At 46.9% G+C, this 23661-nt stretch overlaps 1 protein-coding gene across 1 annotated transcript in view; it reads right to left on the bottom strand.

The window, feature by feature from the left end:
• ABCC3 (ATP-binding cassette, sub-family C (CFTR/MRP), member 3) overlaps positions 1 to 23661 on the bottom strand; it is a 58191-nt gene that overhangs the window by 27900 nt on the left and 6630 nt on the right. The window contains exons 3-12 of the mRNA XM_006833646.1: positions 11767 to 11943; positions 11299 to 11424; positions 10958 to 11095; positions 9893 to 10018; positions 9567 to 9628; positions 8753 to 8875; positions 7225 to 7419; positions 4112 to 4289; positions 3882 to 4043; positions 3271 to 3363 (exon numbers count right to left, since the gene is read on the bottom strand). Coding sequence (XP_006833709.1) covers positions 3271 to 3363; positions 3882 to 4043; positions 4112 to 4289; positions 7225 to 7419; positions 8753 to 8875; positions 9567 to 9628; positions 9893 to 10018; positions 10958 to 11095; positions 11299 to 11424; positions 11767 to 11943 — 1380 coding nt within the window. The remainder of the gene's footprint in view (positions 1 to 3270; positions 3364 to 3881; positions 4044 to 4111; positions 4290 to 7224; positions 7420 to 8752; positions 8876 to 9566; positions 9629 to 9892; positions 10019 to 10957; positions 11096 to 11298; positions 11425 to 11766; positions 11944 to 23661) is intronic.

The following is a 23661-nucleotide window of genomic DNA, read 5'->3' on the forward strand; positions in this document are numbered from 1 at the left end:
ATCAAGGTTGTATCATCTGCATATCGCAGGTTGTTAATGAGTCTTCCTCCAATCCTGATGCCACGTTTTTCTTCATAGAACCCAGCTTCTCGTATTGTCTTTTATATTGCAAGTCCAGACTGAAGCTGAAGAAAATGAAAACCAGTCCATGAGAGCCAAAATATGACCCTGAATATATTCCACCTGAATTTAGAGATCATCTGAAGAACAAATTTGATGATTAGACACTAAACATTGTAGATCAGAAGAGTTGTGGGATGACATCAAGACCATCATACAGGAAGAAAGCAAAAGGTCATTAAGAAGACAAGAAAGAAGGAAAAGGCCAAATGGATGTCAGAAGAGAATCTGAAACTTACTCTCCAACGTAGAGATGCTAAAGCAAGTGGAAGAAGTGAGGAGGTACAAGAGCTGAACAGAAAATGTCAAAGGTCAGCTTGAGAAGACAAAGTCAGATATTATCATGAAATGTGCAAAGACCTAGAGTTAGATAACCAAAGGGGAAGAACACGCTCAACATTTTTCAGGCTGAGGGAACTGAAGAAAAAATTTAAGCCTTGACTTGAAATATGGAAGGATTCAATGGGCAAGATGTTGAATGATGCAGAAAGCATAAAATAAGTTGATAAGAATACACAGAGTCACGGTACCAAAAAGAAACAGCTGATGTTCAACTATTTCAAGAGGTAGCATATCATCAAGAGCTAATGATACCGAAGGAAGAAATCCAAGGTTCATTGAAGGCATTGGCAAAGAACAAGGCACCGGGAATTGATGGACTATACGTTGAAATCTTTCAATAAATTGATGTGGCACTGGAGGCACTCACTCATCTATGCCAAGAAATTTGGAAGACAACTATCTGGCCAACTGACTGGAAGAGATCTGTATTTGTGCCCATTCCAAAGAGAGGTGATCCAACAAAATGTGGAAATCATCGAATGATATCATTGATATCCCATGAGAGTAAAATTTTACTAAAGATAATCCAAAAATGGCTGCAGCCATACATTGAGACAGAAGTTCAAGCTGGATTCAGAAGAGGATGTGGAACAAGGAATAGCATTGCTAACATCAGATGGTTCTTAGCTGAAAGCAGAGAATACCAGAAAGATGTTTACCTGTGCCTTACTGACTACACAAAGGCTTTTGATTGTGTGGATCATGCCAAGCTATGGACAACATTGCGAAGTATGAGTATTCCGGAACACTTAATTGTGTTCATGAGAAACCTGTACATACACCAAGAGGCAGTTGTTTGAACAGAACAAGGAAACACTGAATAGCTTAAAATTAGGAAGGTGTGTGCCACGGTTGTATTCTTTCACCATACTTATTCAATCTGTATGCTGAGCAAAAAATATGAGAAGCTGGATTATATGAAGAAGAATGTGGCAACAGTATGGAAGAAAGACCCATATATGCAGATGATACAATCTTGCTTGCTGAAAGTGAAGAGGACCTAAAATATTGATGAACTCATTAACAACCTGCAATATGCAGATGATACAACCTTGCTTGCTGAAAGTGAAGAAGACTTAAAATACTTACTGACAAAGATCAAAGACCACAGCCTTTGGTATGGGTTGCATTTCAATGTAAAGAAAACAAAAATCCTCACCAATCGACCAATAAATAACATCCATATAAGTGGAGAAAAGATTCAGGTTGTCAAAGACTTCATTTTGCTTGGACCAACCATCAACACTCACAGAAGCTGCAGTCAAGAAATCAAACAATGTATTGCATTATGCAAACTTGCTGCACAAGACCTGTTTAAAGCGTTGAAGAGCAAAGATATCAGTTTGAGGACTAAGGTGTGCCGGATCTAAACCAGGGTATTTTCAGTAACCTCATATGCATGTGAAAGTTGGACAGTGAATAAGAAAGACTGTAGAAGAACTGATTTTTAAGTTATAATAGTGTCGGAGAAGCATTTAAGTTATAATAGTGTCGGAGAAGAATATTAAAAGTACCATGGACTGCCAAAAGAACAAACAGATCTGTGTTGGAAGAAGAACAGTCAGAGTACTCCTTGGAAGCCAGATGGCCAAACTTCATCTCTCATACTGTGGACATACTTCAGGAGGGACCAGTCCCTGGAGAAGGATATCATGTTTAAGAAAGTAGAGGGTATGAGAAAAAGAGGAAGAACCCCAAAGAGATGGATTGGCACAGAGGCAGCAGTGATGGGCTCAGGCATAGCAGTGATGGTGAGGTTGACACAGGACCGGGCAGTGTTTCATTCTGTTGTGCACAGGGTCACTATGAGTCAGTACTGACTCGATGGCACCTAACAACAACAGCAACATTAACAACTAACAACAACAACAACAGCTAGGCCCTAAGTTAGGCATGAGGAACACCATGAAGTCAATTCTGACCCATCGTGACCCTGTACAGGGTTTCAGAGGCTGTAAATCTTTATGGTAGCAGCAAGTCTCATCTTTCTCCTGAGGAGTGATTGGTGGGTTTGAACTGCTGACCTTGTGGTTAGGAGTCCAGTGCCTATCCTAAGTGCCTCCAGAGCCCCTTATGAGGAATATAATGATGAGCATTTCTGACAAGGTTTCAGCCATGATGAAACTGGCATTCTAATGGGGGAGGCAGGCATTAAGCAAATAATTAACCGAATACATGCCTAATTATAAATTATTATGTAAGCTCTGAAGGGAAATAACAGGATGTTGGAGAGGATAATGTTGTGAGGGAGGGAAACACACAGGACAGTCATGCTGAGAAGTGAGGGAAGGGAAGGAGTGTGGCAGGGAAGGGGGAACGGCAGTGAAGAGCATTCCTGAGAGAGGGAACAGTGGGTGGGACAGCCCAGAGGCACAAGGTGGCTGAGACTTGGCCATATCCCACCTAGTGAGGGCTTCAGAAGTAAGTAGGGGTCTGGTGAGCTGTGTTAGAGAGCTTATCATCTATTCCATGTACAGTGGGGAGCTATTGAAGACTTCAGTGTTTGCAGATAAAGGGCTAAATGACTGATTACTTATATGCAGCACAGTGAGGTGGGAAAAGCTCTCATTAGACCAAAAGACACAGGTTTGATTCCCGACTCGGCCTGGTTCTGGACTGTCATATTTTTTCTGGCCCTTGGTTCCTCAGCTGCAAAGGAGAATGCTCCCAGGACCCTCTCAGTGAGCTAAGGCTGTAGATGTATCTGGTATCCATCCATACTCAGAAAACAAGGTAATTGAGAAGACCCCAGGTAAATGAATACCCTCCCCCAGGCACTTGGCCAGCTGCTTCTCTGCTGACACCCACCTGGAAGGCCCGCATCTTAATGGCCACTGCTCCATTGAGTGGGATCAGCAAGACCATCAGAGCGACTCCAGACAGGATGGAGGGACCCAGGTTCTGAGGAGGCACAGTTGACAGATAGGATAATCAGAGTTGGAAGACAGAACCCACCAGACAGACAGACAGGGCTGTGGATCTGCAATGTGGGGTGGGCAAGAAGCAAAAGACAAGGATCAGCCAAACACACAGAGAAAAAGCAAACATGCAGAGAAAGCTAGAATGAACGAACCATTTGCAGAAGCAGTCAGTCCATCAGATAATGACGACAGGGGCAACAGATAAGCACACACAGCAGACAGAAAGATATTCAGACACACAGGAAAGTGACTACAGACAGACAGACAGACAACGACAGCCAGTCACACTCACCCTGCCTCCCCCCAGCCCCCAGGAGCTGAGGGAAGGATAACAGCACAGACTCAAAGACTCAGTGGCAGACACCAACATTCTGGGAGTCCTGTTCCCCCACCAATGCTAGGGAAACTCTAGTACCCATTATACAAACTCCCTGCTGACCCTCTCTGCTGCTCATCCCTTCTGCAGCAGAAGTGCAGAGGTCAGGGTTCAAGAATCACCTGCCAGAGGAAGTAGATGGCCAGGAGGATCTGCAGCGGTGCCGACCACAGCAGGTTGAGGAAGGGGACAACATCCATGAAGCGCTGCGCATCCACTGACATGAGATTGACGATTTCTCCCACAGTGGACTCCCGCTTGACTGAATTGGTAATGACCAGAGCCTGCATGGGCAGGAGGGTGATGAGCCTTCCCCAACTTTACAGGGCCCCCTGCCCCTAGTCCAGCTGACCTTCCTGTAGATGGTGCCTATGATCGCTGAACGCAGCCTTATGGCGTTCACAAAGATGTGGCGGTAGTGCTGGCTCACGATCACGGTCTGCATCACAGCGCACACAAACATCAGGCCCGCCACCAGGAAGCCCCACCAGTTGGGCGCCGAGGGGTTCGAAATAAACTTGATCAAGATGCTGCAAGGGAGGAGAGAGGAATGAGATTGGGGCGTGCTCCCTCCACTGCCGCCCTCTCCTTTCTCTCTCAGCCTCAGGTCAGCCCTCTTCTTTCACAATCTCTCTGGTGGGGCTGCTGTTCCTCTCCACACCCCTTACTGCCCAGGCCAGGGGGGTGCTACCTTGTACTGCCTCAAGACCATGACGCTTCCATCCTGTTTCCCTTCAGCCTGACCTTCCCTATCCATCAGGGACCTCACTGACAATCACTGTCGTCACTAGGCTCGCCTGCCTGTCATTCTCACCTCCTTGTATCACGTGCAGGAAGATATGCCATATGTCCAATTATTGGACTTCTCAATACCTTGTCCTAGAGGCTGCTGCATGATCACATGGACTTTCGCCTTGCAGTCCATCCTCTCCAACATCAGTGTCTCTTCTCCAGGGTCATAATTCATCCTCCTTTCTCTGGGGGCCTGTCCCCACTCCCTGCTCTCAGTAGCTGGTCTGTCTTTGCACTTATCCACTATTGAGAGCACCCTCTAGTCACAAACTTCCCTTCAAACTCACTCTTTTTTTCTCTCACTCTAAAGAGGAGCTCTGGTAGCGTAGTGGTTACGAATCAGGCTGTGAACTGCAAGGTCAGCAGTTTGAAACTACCAGCTGTTCCACGGGAGAAAGATTAGGCTTTCTGCTCCCGTAAAGATTTACAGCCTCGGAAAGCCTGTACAGGGTTGCTATGAGTCAGAACTGACTCGATGGCACTTAACAACAACAAAGAGGAGGTGTCCCTCTGTCTTTCCCAGCTTCCTCCCACCTCTGAACCCCAGATCTCATCTGCCTGTTCCTTCATTGCCCCTCTCTCTCCTGATCATCAACATCTTCATTCCCATTGGCCACTCAATGATATGACAAGATCTCTACCAAGTTGGGATAAATTTCCTCTTAACTCCATGAGGTCCTCCAGCCATAGCCGGATTGCTCCTTCTGTTGTGGGTTGAGTTGTATCCCCCAATTCCTAACCCCTGGTACCTGTGAATGTGACCTTATTTGGAAAAGGGTCTTTGCAGATGTAATCAAGTTAAAATTAGGCTATTCTGGATTAGGCTAGGCCAATCTTATTATGATTGTCCTTAGAAGAGAAAGGAGAGGGAGATTTATACACAGAGAAGGAAAAGAGAGAAAGAGAGAGATAGAGGAAGAGAGAGAAGATGGATCGATGCATCTAAAAACCAAGGAACTTACTTCCAGGATTGCCAGCAACTATTAAAAATTATTAGGATTGGGCAGTGTTTCGTTCTGCTGTGCATAAAGTCGCTATGGGTCAGTACCGAGTTGATGGCACCCAACAACAATTAGAAGCTAGGAGAGAGGCATGAAACAGAGCTCTCACGAGGAACGAACCCTGCCGGACACCTTGATTTTGGACTTCTACCCTCCAGAACTTTGAGGAAACAAATCTTTGTTTTAAGCCTCCCAGTTTGTGGTAAGTTCTGCAACAGTCCTAGGAAACAAATACAAGCTCCTTTACAGAGTTTCTAGACTGCGGTGGCCCTGTCTCCACTGCAGACCCTTGCTCTCAGACTCTGCTTCTGACAAGCCACTACTAAACTCTGGGGCCTGTTTGATTGGCTGCCTCTTCCCACTGGAGGCCACACCTTCCGCTGAGAAGCCACCACATTCTCCCATTCTCCAGAGGGTTCACCCCCTGCTGACCCCTTTTCTATCAGAATCCCCTAGCACTCCATCTTGGGATGTCTCGCTCAGTACATGCTCTCCAGGAGGGCTTTGTCACCAATGTGGGACCCTGGCTTCCATCTCCAGCTCTCTGAGAATCTCACCTTGGATGGTCCACAGCACGTGGCCAAGACTAATGCCCTCATCACCTTACCCCCAACAAGTCTCCTTGAGGTTGGAGTCAATCATCCCACCAAAAGATTCTTCATCCTTCAGTGAGTCAGTGACTCTTCCTTCTCCTTGGCACACATTCACCTCTCAAATGGCTCTTGGAATCTTATCTCATTCCTGGCCTGGGCTTTCACCTGACCTGGTTGCCTTACTTCCATATGGCCTTCTTGCCCTGCATTTCCCACCCTGCTTACAGGGAGCTCCTCCTGGAATGCAAGCCAAACATTCCTCCCTGGCTTAGACTTTATCAAAGCTATTCTTCTTCTCGCTCCCTCTCTCATTTCCTGTGTCTGCCCCTTCCTCTGGGCACCCTTACCTCCAGCATTCAGAAACACTTTGATGGCTGTGCCTGGATGTACTTTTCCTCCTTCACCTAGTTAAGGCAGCCTTCCTAACTCAGTAACCCTCTTTAGCTGATGTGTCCTGCCCCTTCCCAGCTTCTCCCAGGGTTTTCCAGGCTCTGGAGCATATGTCACGTATAGGAGACGTCGGTTTCTCCCACAAGATGTTCAGCTCATGGCTACCAATCTATCACCATGCCTGTTACCTTCCTTAAATGTTTGCGGAATGAATGCATTCATGGAGGAATGGACCGGAAAGGTGGTGGGGCTCTGGCCCCTGGCCACTCCCTCATCTGAAAGGTCCTTCTAGTCCCAGCCACTCATGTGACAGATGACTGTCTGATGGTGTGAGATGGACTGTGACTCGAGTTGGGAGCCCTGAACTCAGGTCCAACTCCATCTTTTCCAGTCACGTGCCCGTCCTTGGGCAAGTGGTTTCACTTCTTTGAGTCCCCCCTTCCTCTTCTGTGACATGAATAGGAGCACCTCCCTGGAGGACAACTGGGAGGATTTAAAGGGGGAATGTGCATAGTATGCATCCGCAACATGGGGAAACTGAGGCTCAGAGGGGCGCCATGACTGGTTGAAGGTCCTGTCACAAGTGAGAATCCTTCAGTGCCTGGGTTGGGACTCTTAGCCTTGCCTTTTGTTTCTCCCTCTAGGCTCAGCCTTCCTGCTGAGGCTGCCTGTCCCCCCTGCCCAGCTACCTGAATAGCTGTGGGTTGATGAACGAGAGCAGGTCCTGGATCAGTTTGAAGCAGGAGCTGATGAGGTAGCTGGGACCGAAGGTGACTATCAGGGCCTTCAGGAAGGAGGGCTTCAGGGGCTGGGCTCGACTTCCCACCAGCACCTCATCCTCGCTGGAGACTTTCTCTCTCAATGCTGCCTCAGCTGTGCATCTGCTCGGGAAGGAAGGAAGAGCAGGTAGGAATGGGCACATCCCAAGGGCAGGGCTGGCATAGGTGTGTGTGTGTGTGTGTGTGTGTGGAGGCGGGGCGTGACTGCTTTCTTGACTCTCAGCTGGGAGGGGACAGGAATGACCTTCCCACTGAGAATTTCCGGGTGATTCTGTCCTCGGGTGCTAGAGGGCATAGGAAGGGTACCCCAATTCTTACCCGAGGATGATGAAACCAAGTAATTTCTCATCTCTGGCCCTCTCCCTGAGGAGACTTCATGACTCAGTGGTTAAAGCACTCTGCGGCTAATAGAAAAGTTAGTGGTTCAAACCCACCAGCTGCTCACTGGGAGAAAAATGTGGCAATCTGCTTCCATAAAGATGACCATCTTAGAAGCCCTGTGGGACCGCTCTAGTGTGTCCGCTAGAGTCTCTAGGAGTGGGGATCAACTTGTTAGCAGCGGTTTGGTTAGCTGGCTCCAGGAAGGATGCTGAGGGGAAGAAGAGCTACAGGCAAGCATGGCTGGAGCTCAGTCACTAGAGAGCTGAGAAGGAGGGTGGGGATGACATGGGAGGACAGAGTGGGGGTGTAACAAACAGACTGAGGGCTGGTATGTCTCCCAGAGGTGCTGAGCCATAGGAGCCCAGGATTGCTAACCAGGCCCACATCCCTGACTCTTCTAGCAGCAGCTGCTCAGGGCTCTGGGTTGAACAAACATTGAACTTCTAGACTTGTGGGTTGGGGTGGGAGGGGAGGGAACAGGAGTGGGAAGGGAAGGAGGACTCTGAGTCCCAGCTCTCTTGGCCAAATGCTTGGCCAGAAGAGGGGCTGACTGTCTGTAACATGGGGATAACTGAACCTACACTGTAGGGCTATCGAGAGAGTAAATGAGTTAATCTACATGCTTAGGGCCACTCCTGGGATGGAGTAAGTGCTCAAAAAGTGACAGTCATTCTTCTGCCTTCAGGAGAGCCAAGGAGAACCAGCCCCACCCTGGTCCAAGGTTCCCAGCTCATGGTTCTGATGTTGTTGTGTCTAGTGAATTCTGACTCAGAGCAACCCTATAGAACAGAGAACTAACCCAGAGGGTTTCCTAGGCTGCAATCTTTATGGGAGCAAATCAGCAGGTCTTTGCTCCCATGGAGTTTCTGGTGAGTTCAAACCACTGGCTTTTTAGTTAGAACCTTTGTACCATCAGGACTCCACAATGATCCTGGGGCTGCCAGAGTCACCATGTGATCACACCAGGTCTAACAGCCTTCATTTCCCCATCAGTGAAGAAAGGAGCTGGGACGGAGGGGGCCTGATGACATGGTGGGGGTGAGGCAGGGAGGCTCACTGCGTTTGCTGTTTCTTCCATGCCTCCAGCAGCTGCTGCACCATCGTCTGGGAACGATCCTCCTCATTTAGGGACCAGAGGTCCCGATCCTCCAGGGGGCGCCGGTACCCGACCATGATCATCCTGGGGTGGGAAGATGGGGGAGGGTGGAGTCCCACAGAGGGTCAGTATCTAGCCACCAGGAGCTGGGAACCCATGTCCAGACCCCTAAATGACCAATGGGTCTCCAGAATGGAGGGTCCCCTAGAGTGCTCTGACCATGGGGGGAGGGTGTTTGCCCTTTGTTTCCATAGTGAGCAGGCTGCATGTCACTCAGAGCTCTTCTCCTACAGCTTCCTGCCTCTGGCTCTCCTCCCCAGATGTCTGCTCCCCAGGACCCGTAATTGAATCCCTGCTGGCTGGGCTGGGGTGGAGGCCAGCCGAGGCCAGTGGATTGAGCTGAGCCTCAGGTGCTTTTCAGTATTGTGTGGTTAATGAGCTGTCACCAGGTCACAGAGACAATTATCCTGCTCAGTCACTCTGAGGGGCCGCCAAGAAGATGAGAGCTGCAAGCTCTCCCGAGAATGAAGAACCCGGGGGCCTAGTTACCTCCTCCTTCCTGCCCCCTGGTCTGTCCCCAGCCCACCCTGCCCGACCTGCCAGATGTTGGACTGGCCTGCAGCCTGGGATGGGAGCTGGGCCAGGACTTGCACTCAGCCCTTAAGCCCAAATGGACATGTTTTCCCATCCTCTCCTGGACCAACTCATCAAGCCCCTCAACTTCTGGTCTGTCTGCCCTCCTCCCTCCCAGGCTGGGGGAAGAGTCACTGCTCACTTGGTGAACCACCAAAAAGTCAGGCGGGAGAGGAAGCCAGCACTAGCTTCTGGGCAGGGGTTCTAGAAGGCAAGAAAAGTGTATGTGTTGGGGGGGGACCAGGAGTGTCCACCACCCTCTTCTTCCTCCTTCCCACTCCCAGCCCAGTGGACAGACTATGGAAGTGGCATCTCTTCTAGGCACATCTCTCCTTCCGCCCCACCTCAAGGATGTGAAAGGGATGGGAGTTGCTGGTAAGGGTTGGGCTAGCGTAAGGAGGCTTTGGAACCACATGTATATCACTTGGACCTAACACACTGTGCCTGGGGCTTCCACGGCAAACTCACAGGGTCGATGTTCTTCGGGGAGAAAAGTGGAGGTTTCTCTCTGAAGCAGGACAGGATGAGGGCAGAGAGTACCAGGGCAAAGTAGATGTAGAAGGTGGTGAAGCGGAAGGGGTCTGAGAGCCTGCCCTGGAAGGGAGAGTGTAGGTGAGCAGCAAGGGTCCCAGGGAGCCTCTGGCAGCTTCTGGCCCCAGAAAGCTTTAAGGTGTCAGGTTTCTCCTGGGGCAGAGGCAGCACTGGGGGTCCCTGGGTCACACACTAGGTGAGGAGAGGGCATAATGGGGTCTGCTGTCAGTGAGGACTTGCCCTGTGCAGGGCACCGTGCCAAGCACTCTAAGAATGTAATCTTGTCAAAACCTGAAAACAACCTGCAAGGTAAGTACTCTTTTAAGAAAAAATTTCCATGTTAGTTAGTCATATTGAAATATACATTTCCATCACATTCATAATATTTACTGTGTTGTGCAACCACCCCCAAGGTAGTTACTCTCTGATACCCATTTTGCAGTTAAGCAAACCAAGACTCAAAAAGATAAAGCACTTTGTTGAAGCCATGCAGGGAGTACATGGGTAGTTTAGAGCGTGTGCTCTTAGCTACTTTACTGTCCCGCCCCTGAGATGGAGAAATGGGGAGGAACTAGATTGACAGCCCCGGCCCCCCAATGCTCCAAACCTCCTCCTACCACCACCATGGGGACCATTCTCTGGTGAAGATCAAGAGAAAGGCCAAGAGTGGAGGGAGGTGAGAAGACATGGGGAGAATGCGACCCCGGGGTTTCTGGGTAAGCCAGACCATTCATGGATGCAGTCATCACACAGACACTGAATGATACCCATGGACATGGTACAACAGAGCAGTGGGGTTGGCCCATTCCCATGTTACACCTCTGCCCTCCTCCCTTGCTTGAGCCTGTCTCCCTGCAGAAATGTGATGATCCGGAACAACCCCCTGAAAAGGACTGAGGGGCAGAGGGGAGAAGGCTGGGACCTAGCAGTGACTTCGAGCTCTGAGGTCATCCCCCAGACAGGACTGGACCTGGCCGGGACTCCCTGGTCCCAAGCCCTTACCTCTGCCATGGCTGAAAGGATCTTGGATCGGAAGGGGATGATGGCACAGAGCACACACAGGAACCAGAAGATGATGAGGACCCCGGAAGACTGAACACCCCGCAGCCGCTCATATTGGATCAGCAGAGTGGCCAGTAGCTGTGCAGGAGGGTGGGGAGGTCCAGCAGAACACACACATCTGGATCAGCCTCTGCTCTCCCTGATCCCATGTGGCTTGATATGTCAGGAGCCCCCTATGCTCCTCCGTCAATTCCCAAGGTGTCCAACCATTCACCTCAGAGTCTATGCACCCCCCAGCCCCTGCATCCCAACCCCCACAGCTTCCCAGGCCCCACACTCACCATGGTGACCCCCACCACCAAGGGGGTGACAAAAAAGATGGGGGCCGGAGCCCAGCCATGGGCCAGGCCATGGAAGGAGTAGAAGAGGTCAGCCCAGGAGACACACCACAGTAGGACGCCAAGGGCCTGTGGACAGGGCACACGGTGAAGCTCCTCCCCAGAGGCTGGAAGAGCCCCAGCTGGGGAGGGACCTTGGTTCCAGAACCCACCACCAGGCACCGGACTCTGGCTCTTTAGACTAGGAGGGGCATTGCTGGGTGAGGAGAACCTTGCTGGAGAACTAGGTTGAACGTCCCCAAGCAAGAGTATCCCCAGTGGGCTGCACACCCAGCTGAAGGGGGCACAGCTACAGGGCGATGAGGCTGAGAAGCCCGGGACACCCAGTCTTGCTTATGAGGGTAGTGGGTGAGGGACTCGTTAAATAGAGAAGTCCTAGTCCCACTTGCAGGAGAGCCCTGAGTCTCTTACCGTCTTGAGCCTGCAGAGGCGGGAGAGAACGATGTAGCCGCGACAGTGGTGTCGCAGGTAGAGTAGGTAGCAGGGCAGGGCAGCCCACAGATAGATGCAGGGGGCCCAGGCCAGCAGAGAGTTCTGGAAGCAGGGTGTGAGGTCAGGGTTGTCTGTGTGTAAGGACAGGTTGGAGTCCTGGGGAGAGAGAACAATGCCAAGCTGGGACAGTCTCCAGGAACATTGGGCTCTATGAGGGAGGTGGCCAGACCAGAGAGATTGAAGGACCATAGAGCCTGAATGTATGAGGAAGGGATGCTGTCCTAAGTGTATGCCATCAGAGAAACCCCTGAATTCCACTGGGGGCCTCTCTTTCCTCACTCTCTCATCACTGAGCTATCATGATGTACACGAGATGCATGCAATTTGATGACTTTAACAGTGTATATACACCATGGAAACCACTTTCTCAATGAAGATACAGACCACCGCCATCCATCAGAAGTTCCCTTGTGCCCCCTGGAAGTCCATGCTTCCCTCTCCTCTGGACTCAACCAGTCACAGATCTGTTTTCTGCCACTCTAGACCCCCACTTTTCTTTTCAAAACATATCTTAATTTTATCAATGAAAAATTTCCATATATGATAACATTATTTTATGCACATAGTGTAAGAGATTGAGTTCTGCTGTGGTCCTGTGGGCTAAAGCACTGGCGCGCAAGGTCAGTTTAAACCACAAAGTCGGCAGTTCAAACTCACCAGCTGCTCCTTGGAAACCCTATACAGGGTTACTATGAGTCAGGAGTGACTCGATGGCACTTAACAACAACAGTGTAAGAGGTCAGGTGGCACAGTGGGATAACATTGGGCTGCTCACCACAAGGTCGGCTTTTCAAATACACCAGCTACTCCCAGGAGAAAGAGGAGGCTGTCTATTCCCACAGAGTTTACTGTCTTGGAAGCCCTACCCTGTCCTATAAAGTTGCTATGAGTCAGAATCAATCAACTGGATGGCAGTGAGATTAGGTTTGTTTCTCTCTCTCTTTTTTCAAAAATGTTTTATTGTGAATTATGTGATAGTTTACATGGGAGAACAATAGTTTTACATTCATACTGTCATATATCGTTTCATTGCCATGGTTACAATTCCCCTCCCTGCATCATCATCCAACCAAAGCGTATACAAGTCTGTCCCCCGGTCATCAGCACACAGCCTCTCTCCCTCTCTGGGTCTAAAGTCCCCAGCTGCTCCATCTCTCCACGTCATCGTCTCTGCCTCCATCTCAGGCATCACTGCTTCTCTGGGTAGGGTCCTGCTTTCCGCCCTTCTCCCTTGAAGGTTTGTTCCTCTTTTACCCTCTCCTGGACAAGGGATGAAGGATCCCTGGTGGCACAGTGGGTTAACATTGGGTTGGCAGTTTAAACCCACCAGATGCTCCAGGGGACAAGAATGAGGCTGTCTGCTCCTATTAAGATTCACTGTCTCAGAAGTCCTAAGAAGCAGATCTACCCCAGCCTACAGGGTCACAATGAGTCAGAATCAGCGCGATGACAGTGGGGTGGAGGTAAGGGATCAAGATGAAGCTGGATGGTTGTAAGATCAAAGGAGCAGGGGCTGTGGAGAGGACTTTGTAAATTACACAGCCTGTATTGACCAGCCGTCTGGGCTTGCAGTCCTGATTTAGTCCCACTCCCTAAGAAGACACTTGGTTCCTGACAAACTGGGATGTATAGCCCCTCTACTGGAGCTGCTGAGACCATCTCATCTTTGACTATAACCAGTTGCTATCAAGTTGACTTCAATTTATGGTAACCCATTTGGGTCCGAGAACAAATGAACTCTATGCTCCATAGGGTTTTCAATGGCTGTGTTTTCAAAAGTAGGTTACCAGGGCCTTTCTTCTGAGATGTTTCTGGGTGGACTTGAACCTCCAATGTTTTGATTAGTAGCCACACGACTTAGTCATTTGCACCATGCAGGATTACTAGGTACCATCCAGTCAGTATCGACTCATAATGACCCTATACACAACAGAACAAAACACTGCTCAGTCCTGTGCCAACCTCACCAACGTTGCTATGTTTGAGCCCACTGCTGCTGCCACTTTGCCAGTCCATCTCGTCAGGGTCTTTCTCTTTTCCTAGGACCCTCCACTTTACCAAACATGATATCCTTCTCCAGAGATTGCTCCCTCCTGACAATATGTCCAAAGTATGAGAGACGAAGTCTGGCTGGCCATCCTGTCTTCCAAGGAGCACTTTGGCTGCACTTCTACCAGTTTTGACTTATGGCAACCCCATGTACATCACAGTGGAATGTGCTCCATGTTTCAATGAGTATAGATTCTGAAATAGTTGGCCAGATCTTTCTTCTCAGACATCCTTGGGTGGACTAGATCCTCCAAGCTTTTGTTAGAAGACAAGCACTTAACCACTGCATCACTAGGACTCTTCATCCAATACCTAAGCAACTCCGAATCTATTTTCTGTTTCTATAGATTTGCCTATTCTGGACATTTTATATTAATGAAATCATATAATACGTGACCTTTTGAGCTTGTTTTTCACATAACACAATGTTTTTTCAACCATTCAATTGCCAGTTTGTCACACTGTGGTGGTTTGTGTGTTGCTGTGTGATTCTGTAAGCTAAGCCATAGTTATTATTATTAATTTTTTTATTGTGAACTGAGTGATACATTACATGGGAGAACATCGGCTTTACACCATTGTTTCATGCAATGATTACAATCTCCTCCGTGCATCAGCATTCAACAGGATTTGTTTCCATTCCCTCTGTTTTTCTTTGTTTGGGTGAGGGGTGGGGAGACGTACACAAAGACATTCAGGAATATAGAATAATTTAAACAACCAAAGGGCACATTCCACAAGCCTATTGGTCACCAGCACTCAGTCCCTCTCTTTCCATGAGTCTAGAGTCCTCAGCTGCTTCCCCTCTCCATGACGCCATCTCTGTCTCCATCTTTGGTGTCACTGCTTCTCTGAATACGATCCCGCATTCCACTCATGCTCTTCTCCCTTGATGGTCCTATGTTTCTGGACTGTAAGATTAATTACTCCCCATTTTTTGTTACAAAACTTCTACCTTTACAATTGTGACAGTTGCAATTAGTCTGATAACAATACTCACTAATGAATCATAAGAATCTTATCCCCATCTCTTTTTACCAGACCCATCTAAACAAGATGAAAACTATTCAGCGGGGACTCTTTCTTCCCCCCCACACTCTTAAACTAAACTCCCTCTTGAAAACTTGTAAGCCAGTCACTTTCTGCCTTTATCTCCCCCTCATTTTTGGTAGCCAATGTCTAAGTTGCCCGTCCCTATCTACCCTGTGTAGAGAGGGGGTGGGATTGATACTTGATGTGAAGACTCCTTCCCTCTCTGCCGATATTTTGAGCTACTACATTCATGAGTATAGGTCAAGTTCATCAAATTGTAGCAATTTACCCTCATTTCCTTTATCACTTTTTTAAAATCTTCCTTTAGTCAAGTTCTGATTATCAAGCCACTGAGGCTAGGTCAAATGGGTACTATCTGCAAGTTTGGGTGTTCTTGTGCATTTCCCCTCACTTCATATCAGCTGGATGCTTCATTCTCAGCTCTAACCCTCTGTGGTTATGTCCTTGTCCATGGGCTCAGGTGTCCCCAGGTCTCACCATACTTTAGCCCAACCAGCCCTTCCTCTTCTGTCTCTCATTTCCAGGTCAAGGGGAGTATATGGACTGTGGTTGAAATCAGCCCATTTCTTCATTGCTGCCTTTCTCCCTCTTCCACTCACCAGTAGACCAATGTGGTCGCCAGCAAGCTTACATGCCTACTCATGTGTTCCCTTTGAGTCTCAATCTTAGAGGGGGGTTTGTCCCAAAGGGACTTGATTGCTTGCCTTCATGGCTTCCTGGTGAACAACTTGTTTATTCTTGTGGTAGCCAATAATACTGCCATTTTTGTTTTGGGTTTTTCCTGCTGATCTTTCTTGGAAGATGTATCTTCTGTTACTCTAGCTGTTCCAGGCTGGTCTGCTTGTCCTTTCTAATGGGAATGTCTACCTCAGAAGATTCTGGATGGGACTCATGATTCTATCTAAAGTCCTATACTCTGCAAAGGCTCCGCATGAGGGAGGACTATTTTACTGGGCAAGTTCTAGAACCCCTTTTAGGTATGCCAATCAGTTATAGGCTGAAGATGGGCTTACAAGTTTTCTGTAATCGCGTTTCCCAAAATTCCTTTCTATCCTACTCAAGTGTCTATTTTATAATAGTAGGCATGGGAAACCAATATTCATAAGACAGTCAAGCTTCTTAGTATTATTTCCCTTATTCAGACTATGCCTCGATCCCTGTATCACATAGCCCTGTTGTTCCATGGTTGAGCATGCATCACTATTTACCTCTGTCCCATTTAGCCCATGCAAACCTGTCTCAGTATTCCCCTATATACCTTGTTCTTCCACCCCCTACCCCTTCGCCATCATTATTTTAAATACCAGTAGGGTCACCCATGTTGGACAAGTTTCAGCAGAGCTTCCCAAGTAAGAAAGAATAAGGAGAAGCAAATCACTTCTGAAAGACTAATCACTGAAAACCTTATACATGGTAGCAGAACACTGTCTGATATAATGCCAGAAGATGAACCCTTCAGTTTGGAAGGCACTCAAAATATGACTGAGGATGTGCTGCCTCCTCAAAGTCAAGCTGAGCTGAAAGACAGGGATGGAGCAAAACTTTCAGGAAGTTCATTTGCTGTTGTGGCATAATTTAAAATAAGAAACAGCTTCAAACATCCATTAATAAATCAGAAAGTGGAATGAATGAAGTATGAATCTAGAATAGTTGCAAGTCATTAAAAATTAAATGGAACACATAAAGATCAATAACCTAGGCACTAGTGAGCTGAAATGGACTGGAATTTTGAATCAGACAATCAAGAAAGAAAAGATCAAAACTGACGTTAGAAGAGACTCTTGAAACTTGCTCTTGAGCATAGAGAAGCTAAAGCAAATGGAAGAAATGAGGAAGCAAAAGAGCTGAACAGAAAATTTCAAAAGGCAGCTTGAGAAGACAAAGTCAAGTATTATAATGATACGTACAAAGACCTGGAGTTAGAACTCAAAAGGGCAGAGCATGCTCAGCATTTCTCAAGCTGAAAGAATTGAAGAAAATTTTAAGTCTTAGGTTGCAATATTGGAAGTCTTAGGTTGCAAACTCTGTCTATAGGCAAAAATATTGAATATGCAGGAATGCATAGAGTCACTGTACTAGAAAGAAGCAGTTAATGTTCAACCATTTCAAGCGATAGCATATCAAGAACTGATAACATTAGAGGAAGGAAACCAAACTGCACTGAAAGCGTTGGAGAAAAGCAAGGCTCCAGACATCAATGGAATACAAATAGGAATGTTTCAACAAACTGATGGTGCTGAAGGTGCTCACTCATCCATGCAGAGAAATTTGGAAGACAACTACCTGACTAACTGATTACAAGAGATCCATATTTGTGCCTATTCCAAAAAAAGGTGACCAAATGGTATATTTTGTTGTTGTTAAGTACCGTGGAGTCAGCTCCGACTCAAGGTGAATATAGAAATTATCAAATATTATCCATATCATATATTATTAATATCACATGCAAATAAGATTTTTCTGAAGATAATTTTAAAATGTTTATAGCAGTACACCAAAAGGGATCTGCCAGAAATTCAAGTTCAGTTCAGAAAAGGGGGTAGAGCAAGGGATATCATTGCTGATGTCAGATGGATCCTGACTGCAAGCAGAGAATACCAGAAAGATGTTCACTTGTGCTTTATTGATGATGTAAAGGCATTCAACTGTGGATCATAACAAACTATGGATAACATCGGGAAACATGGATATTCCAGAACACTTAATTGTGCTCTTGAGGAACACGCGTACACAGGCAAAGAGGCAGTCGTTCAAATAGAAAAAGGGTACACTGAATGGTTTAAAATAAGGAAAGGTTGTGTGCCAAGGTTGTATCCTTTCACCATATTTATTCAATCTGTATGCTGAGCAAATAATCTGAGAAGCTGCATTATATGAAGAAAACTTGGCATCAAGATCTGAGGACGACTCATTGGCAACCATTAACAACCTGTGATATGCAGATGACACAATCTTGCTTGCTGGCAGCAAATAAAACTAAAATACTTACTAATGAAGATCAAAGACTCCAGCCTTCAGTATAGAGTGTACTCCAATGTAAAGAAAACAAAAATTCTCACAATTGGATCAATAAATAACATCGTGACAAATGGAGAAAAGACTGAAGTTGTCGAAGACTTCATTTTGCTTGGATCCACAATCAACATGAAAACAGCAGTCAAGAAATTAAACAACATATAACACTAGGTAAATCTGCTGCTTACGATCTCTTTAAGAGGGAACTATAAAGGCATGAAGTGACTAACTTACAAGTTTTCAAGATGGAGTTTAGTTTCACAGTGTATGGGTTATGATAGAATTCCCAGTGAATAGTTTTCATTTTGTCTAGACAAGTCTGATCTAAGGAGATGGGGATAAGAATCTTATGACTCAAGAATTAGTAATTATTATCATGCCTAATTGCGATTGTCACAGCTGTAAAGGTAGAAGTTTTGTAATATAAAAGGAGGATTAGTTAATCTTAAAATTCCAGGAACAGAGGACCCTAGGACCATCAAGAGAGAAGAGTATGAGCAAAATGTGGGACCCTGTCTAGAGAAGCAGCGAACCAGAGATGGAGGCAGAGATGAGGACATGGCGAGATAGAGCAGCTGAGAACTCTAGGCTCATGTTAAGAAAAAGACTGTGTCCAGGAGGCAGGCTTGCCTTTTAGTTGTTTAAATGATTATATATTCCTGAGTGTTTTGGTGTACATTCCTTCCCCACAAAAACAACAACAACAACAGAGGGAGTAGAAGCAAATACTGTTGAATGATGATGCATAGAGGGGATTGCAATCATTGTAATGAAACAATGTGTGTAAAAGTGATGTTCTCCCATGTAAACTATCACTCAATTCACAATAAAAATTGGAAGAAGAAGAAGAAAAAAGACTTCTTTAATGTGGTAAAAGCAAAGATGTTACTTTGAAGACTAAAATGTGCCTGATTCAAACCATGGTATTTTCAATCGCCTCATATGCATGTAAAAGTTAGACAATGAAAAAGGAAACCAGTAGAAGGATCCATGCATTTGAATTATGGCGTTGGCAAAGAAGATTAAAAGCACCGTGGACTGCCAGGAGTACAAACAAATTTGTCCTAAAAGAAGTTTAAACAGAACGCTTCTTAGAAGTGAGGATAGCAAGATTTCATCTCTCCTTCTCTGGACATATTGTCAGAAGAGATCAGTCCCTGGAGAAGTACATCGTGCTTGATAAAGTGGAGGGTCAGCAAAAAAGAGAATGATTCCAAATAAGACGGATCGGCATGGTGGAAGCTACTGCGAGGCTGGTGGAGGACTAGGCAGTGTTTCATTCTGTTGTACACAGGGTCACTATGAGTCAGAGCCGACTCCATAGCCCCTAACAACAACAATAAATAATATTTTCAAGGGTTAACCATGTTACAACATGTTAGTATTTCTTTTTATTACTGAACAATATTCCATTAGATGACTATATCACATTTTGACTACATAGTCACTCTTTCATTTGGATCGTTTCCACCTTTTGATTATTATGAATAATGTTGTCATAGAGTTTGTTTGGAAGTTTTTGTGTGGACATATGTTTTGATTCATCATGATGACCCCGAGTGTGCTGAGTAGACCAAATCCATAGGATTTCCAGGGTTGTGACCTTTCAGAAGCAGATCATCAGGCCTTTCTGTAGAGGTGACTCTGGGTGGATTTGAATCATCCACGTTTTAGCTAATTGCTGAGTTCTTAACCATTTATGTCACCCAGGGAGTCTGGTCCTATGGTAACTCTGTATTTAGCCAAAATCTCTTGATATTTTAGAGTAAGACATTAAAAGTCATGGGAGCAGGGATTCTTGGCTGTTGGGCTTCACTGTAGAGCCATCAGCTAGGGACGTGGTCATTTTGAAAACCTCTCTCAAGTAGCAGAATCGGCAGAATCTGAACCTATGTGTGGGAAGAGAGTTGAGGACCCCATCATTCAATCTGTGAACTTTCATTTAAGTCAAGAGAATGAGCTATTGTTTTTCTGTGAGGGTGGCAAGGTGTTGGTCTGTTTTTCTTTCTTTCTTTTTTTTTGATGGGGGGTCAGGGCTGGGGGCTGGGGGGGTGATTGGGGAAGTAGCCTGACTCTCTACAAACATTCATTTCTGTCTCTTCCTTCTAGTACCATTCTGTAGACATAGATTCCAGGTCCTGACCTTGGCCTTGGCTCTCGCTTCCTCACATCTCCCATCAATGTCCACAGTCTGTACTGAGGAGCCCTAAATCTACGTCAACAGCTCTAATCTTACCCTGAACCTCAGCCCCCACTTTCTACTGCCTCTCAGATAGCTTCTCCATCTGTCCTCAGGCACGTCACGTTCAACACCCCTCAAGCCAAGCTTGTCCACTCTTTGCCAGGACCTGCCTTTCCTATGGCCTTGCTTATCTCTGTCAAGGGCACTACCAGTCTCCCAGTAACCCAGAAGTCCATAGGGGCACCAGGTTCTATTGATTCTTGGTGAAGTCAAGATAGCGGCCAGACTTGTGTGTGAATCTCAGCTCCATTGCTTCTAATCTCTGTGACCTTGGGCAAGGTGCTGAGCATCTCACCAAGCCGGGCCTTAGTTTCTTCATGGGTAACAAATGGATGGTAATATCTCCTACTTGGTCCTTCCTAACCACTCCCTCAACAGTCATACTGGCCCAAACCCTCACTTTCTCATGGGCAATTGCAGTGGGGTTCTGGTCCCTTCCCTTCCAATGCCCTGGGAAGCCAATTCCTTGATGGACTTTCTTGCTTTTACTCCTGGTCATACCTTCTTGGTCTTGTTGCTCTTTCCTCCCTAGTGTTAAAGGACCCCAGGGCTCATTCCTTGCCTCTCTGCAATGTCCTTGGTGATCTCACTAGTCTTGTAAGAAGAGTATGCCATCTACATGCCAACAACCCCAAGTTCATCTTTCCATCTACTACCCTCCAAATCCTCAACTCTATGTCCAACTGCCAACTGCGCATCTCCATTCTACACTCCAGTGGCCTGTAAGGATCTGTACAATGTCTTCCTCCATCAGGAAGCCATTCCTTGCTTTATCCTTTAAGGTGTTGGCAGGACAGTTAAGTGACTATTATGAGAGGGTGATAAAGGTCCCTGTATTTGTAAAGCATTTTATTATAGCACTTACAGGGTCATTATCTGGTTGTTGTATCAGAACAACTTCCAGAGGTAGATGGGAGGCAATTGTTAAGCCCAATTTACAAAAGAGAAAGTGGATCCTCCCGCTTTGCCAGCAGGTATAAGGGCTCTTGGCAGGATGAGAAGAGACTGGCAGCCAGACCTGTGATGCCAAGCTGGGATTTCTTCCCACTTCATGCGGCCTGGTCCTACATGTGAGCACAACCTTTCTCCACAGCTATGTGAGCCCCAGGAAAAGACAGCCAGGCCCTATAGCTCTTGATACCCTGCCCGTACTCTCCAACTCCCAGCCCAATACCAGGTTTGCAGAAGTGATCCAGGAATGAATAGTCTCTCTAGTGACTGGCTACAGAATGAGGGGGGAAGACAGGAGACTGAATCAACAGCATGACGGAATCACCGTGAAGGTGTGCAAGTTCGTGGCATGGCTCTTTGGGTGACATGAGAAGGCTGAGGGGAATGGGCACAAGAAGAACATAACCAGCATTCAAAGGACCTGGTATGGTTCTGCCATTTAGCACCATAACCTTCAATAGCTTCATATGCATGTGAAACTTGGACAACAAATAAGGAAGACTGTAGAAGAACTGAAGCATTTGAATTATGGTGCTGGAGAAGAATATTGAAAGTACCATGGACTGCCAGAGGAACAAAGAGTAGGAAGAAGTACAGCCAGAGTACTCCTTAGAAGGCAGGATGGAGAGACTTCATCTCTCATACTTCAGACATGTTATTAAGAGAGACCAGTCCCTGGAGAAGGACATCATGCTTGGTAAAGTGAAGTGTCAGTGAAAAAGAGCAAGATTCCCAACGAGATGGATTGGCACAGTGGTAGCAGCAATTGTGAGGATGGCACAGGATCAGAAAGAGTTTTGTTCTGTTGTGCATAGGGTCGCTATAAATCAGAACCAGCCGGATGGCACCTAACAACCACCACCGTGGTACCAACCCTTTGGGTAAGCTCCTTCAACTCTCTGAACCTCAGTCTCCACTTGTGAGTAACGGGAGCAACACCAGCATCTTAGCTGCTTCTCCACAGAGGATTGAATGAGCTGCCATAGCACCTTGATGCAAACAGGGCAACATCTGGGGAAGCCAAGATGGAGCAGAGGCTGCTGGGACCTTGTGTCAATTTCACAGACAGCTACAACCAAGAGATCTTGCATTGTGAGGCCCTACATGACTACTTGGGCCCAGGGCAGATCTGGCCTGGGCTCCTTTCCTTCAGACAAACATGTCCCAGCTGGGCAGAGCCTGCCCAGGATGTAGGGGACACCTCCTGCCCATGCCTGTGCTCTTAGCCTGTTTACCCCAAAGGTCTTGCTAAGACATTTATCAAACACGCCATGTAAAACATGTCCAGAATTGAGTTCCTGACATCTCTCCACCTACCTACACCCACTCCACCCACCTCTACCTCAGTGGATGGCAATGCCTTCCTCCCAGATACCCAAGTCAGAATCCTTTATCCATTCCCTTAGCAAGTCCTGTCTGCTCTACTTTCTAACTATGAATCTGCTATATTCCACTGTTCTTGTCTATTAAAAAAGCAACTCCATCTAGTCTGACCACTATTTCACCTCCAGTCTCTCATCTGCCGTAGTCTCCTCCTCCTCTCTGGTCTTCCTGCTTCCACCCCTACCACTAGCCCCTTCTGTCTTTTCCAACACTGAGCCAAAGAAAGATCTTTGTGAAACCTAATCCAGGCCATGTTAAAATCCTCCCAGGGCTCCTCATTTCATTCAGCATAAATGCTGGACCCTCACATAGCTCATCAAATCTTCACTATCTGCCTCCAACACACACCCACACCCACACACACACTGCAATCTCCCTGAGCCTCACACCTCCTGGCATTGGTGCTGGTCCTCAGACACACCAGGCCTGCTCCTGCCTCACTCCCCTTAATGTCTGTGAATTCTGGCTCAGGTCTTACCTCCACACGGAAGTCCACATGGATCCTAATAGGATCAAGGCTCGGCCCTCCTGGCCTGTTTCATCTCACTATAGCCCTTATTACCTTCTGTCCTTCTGATGGTACCTGTGGTGTATATGAAGCCTATTCTGACTCATAGCGACCCTGTAGAGGGCTTCTAAGGCTGTAAATCTTTACAGAAACAGAAAGCCTCATCTTTCTCCCACAGAGCACCTAGTGGACTTGACCTGCTGACCTTGAGGTTAGCAGCCCAAAGTGTGTTTATTACATCTGTTTGTTTTGCTTTCACCCATTATAACAGGTGCCCTGGTGGGATAGTATGTGGTTAAGAGATTGCTGTAACTCAAAGGTTGGTGGTTCAAATCCACCAGCTGCTCTGGCAATCTGCTTCTGTAAAAATCTGCAACCTTAGAAACCCAATGAGGCAGTTCTACTCTGTCATATGGGGTCAGTAGGGGTCAGAATCAGTGACTTCCTATTAGAATACACACTCTGTGAGTACAACTTGTTTGTTCTGCTTACCATGGAATTCCCCACTGCCAGAAACAGTGCCTGTCTAGCACACAGAAGAAACTAATTCATACTCATTGAAAGAACAAATGAATGAATAGGAGGCACCCCTCCACCCCAAGTTCCAGCTTCT

The sequence above is a fragment of the Chrysochloris asiatica genome, unplaced genomic scaffold (genome assembly GCF_000296735.1).
Source record: "Chrysochloris asiatica unplaced genomic scaffold, ChrAsi1.0 scaffold00007, whole genome shotgun sequence".
NCBI classification, from domain to species: Eukaryota; Metazoa; Chordata; class Mammalia; order Afrosoricida; family Chrysochloridae; genus Chrysochloris; species Chrysochloris asiatica.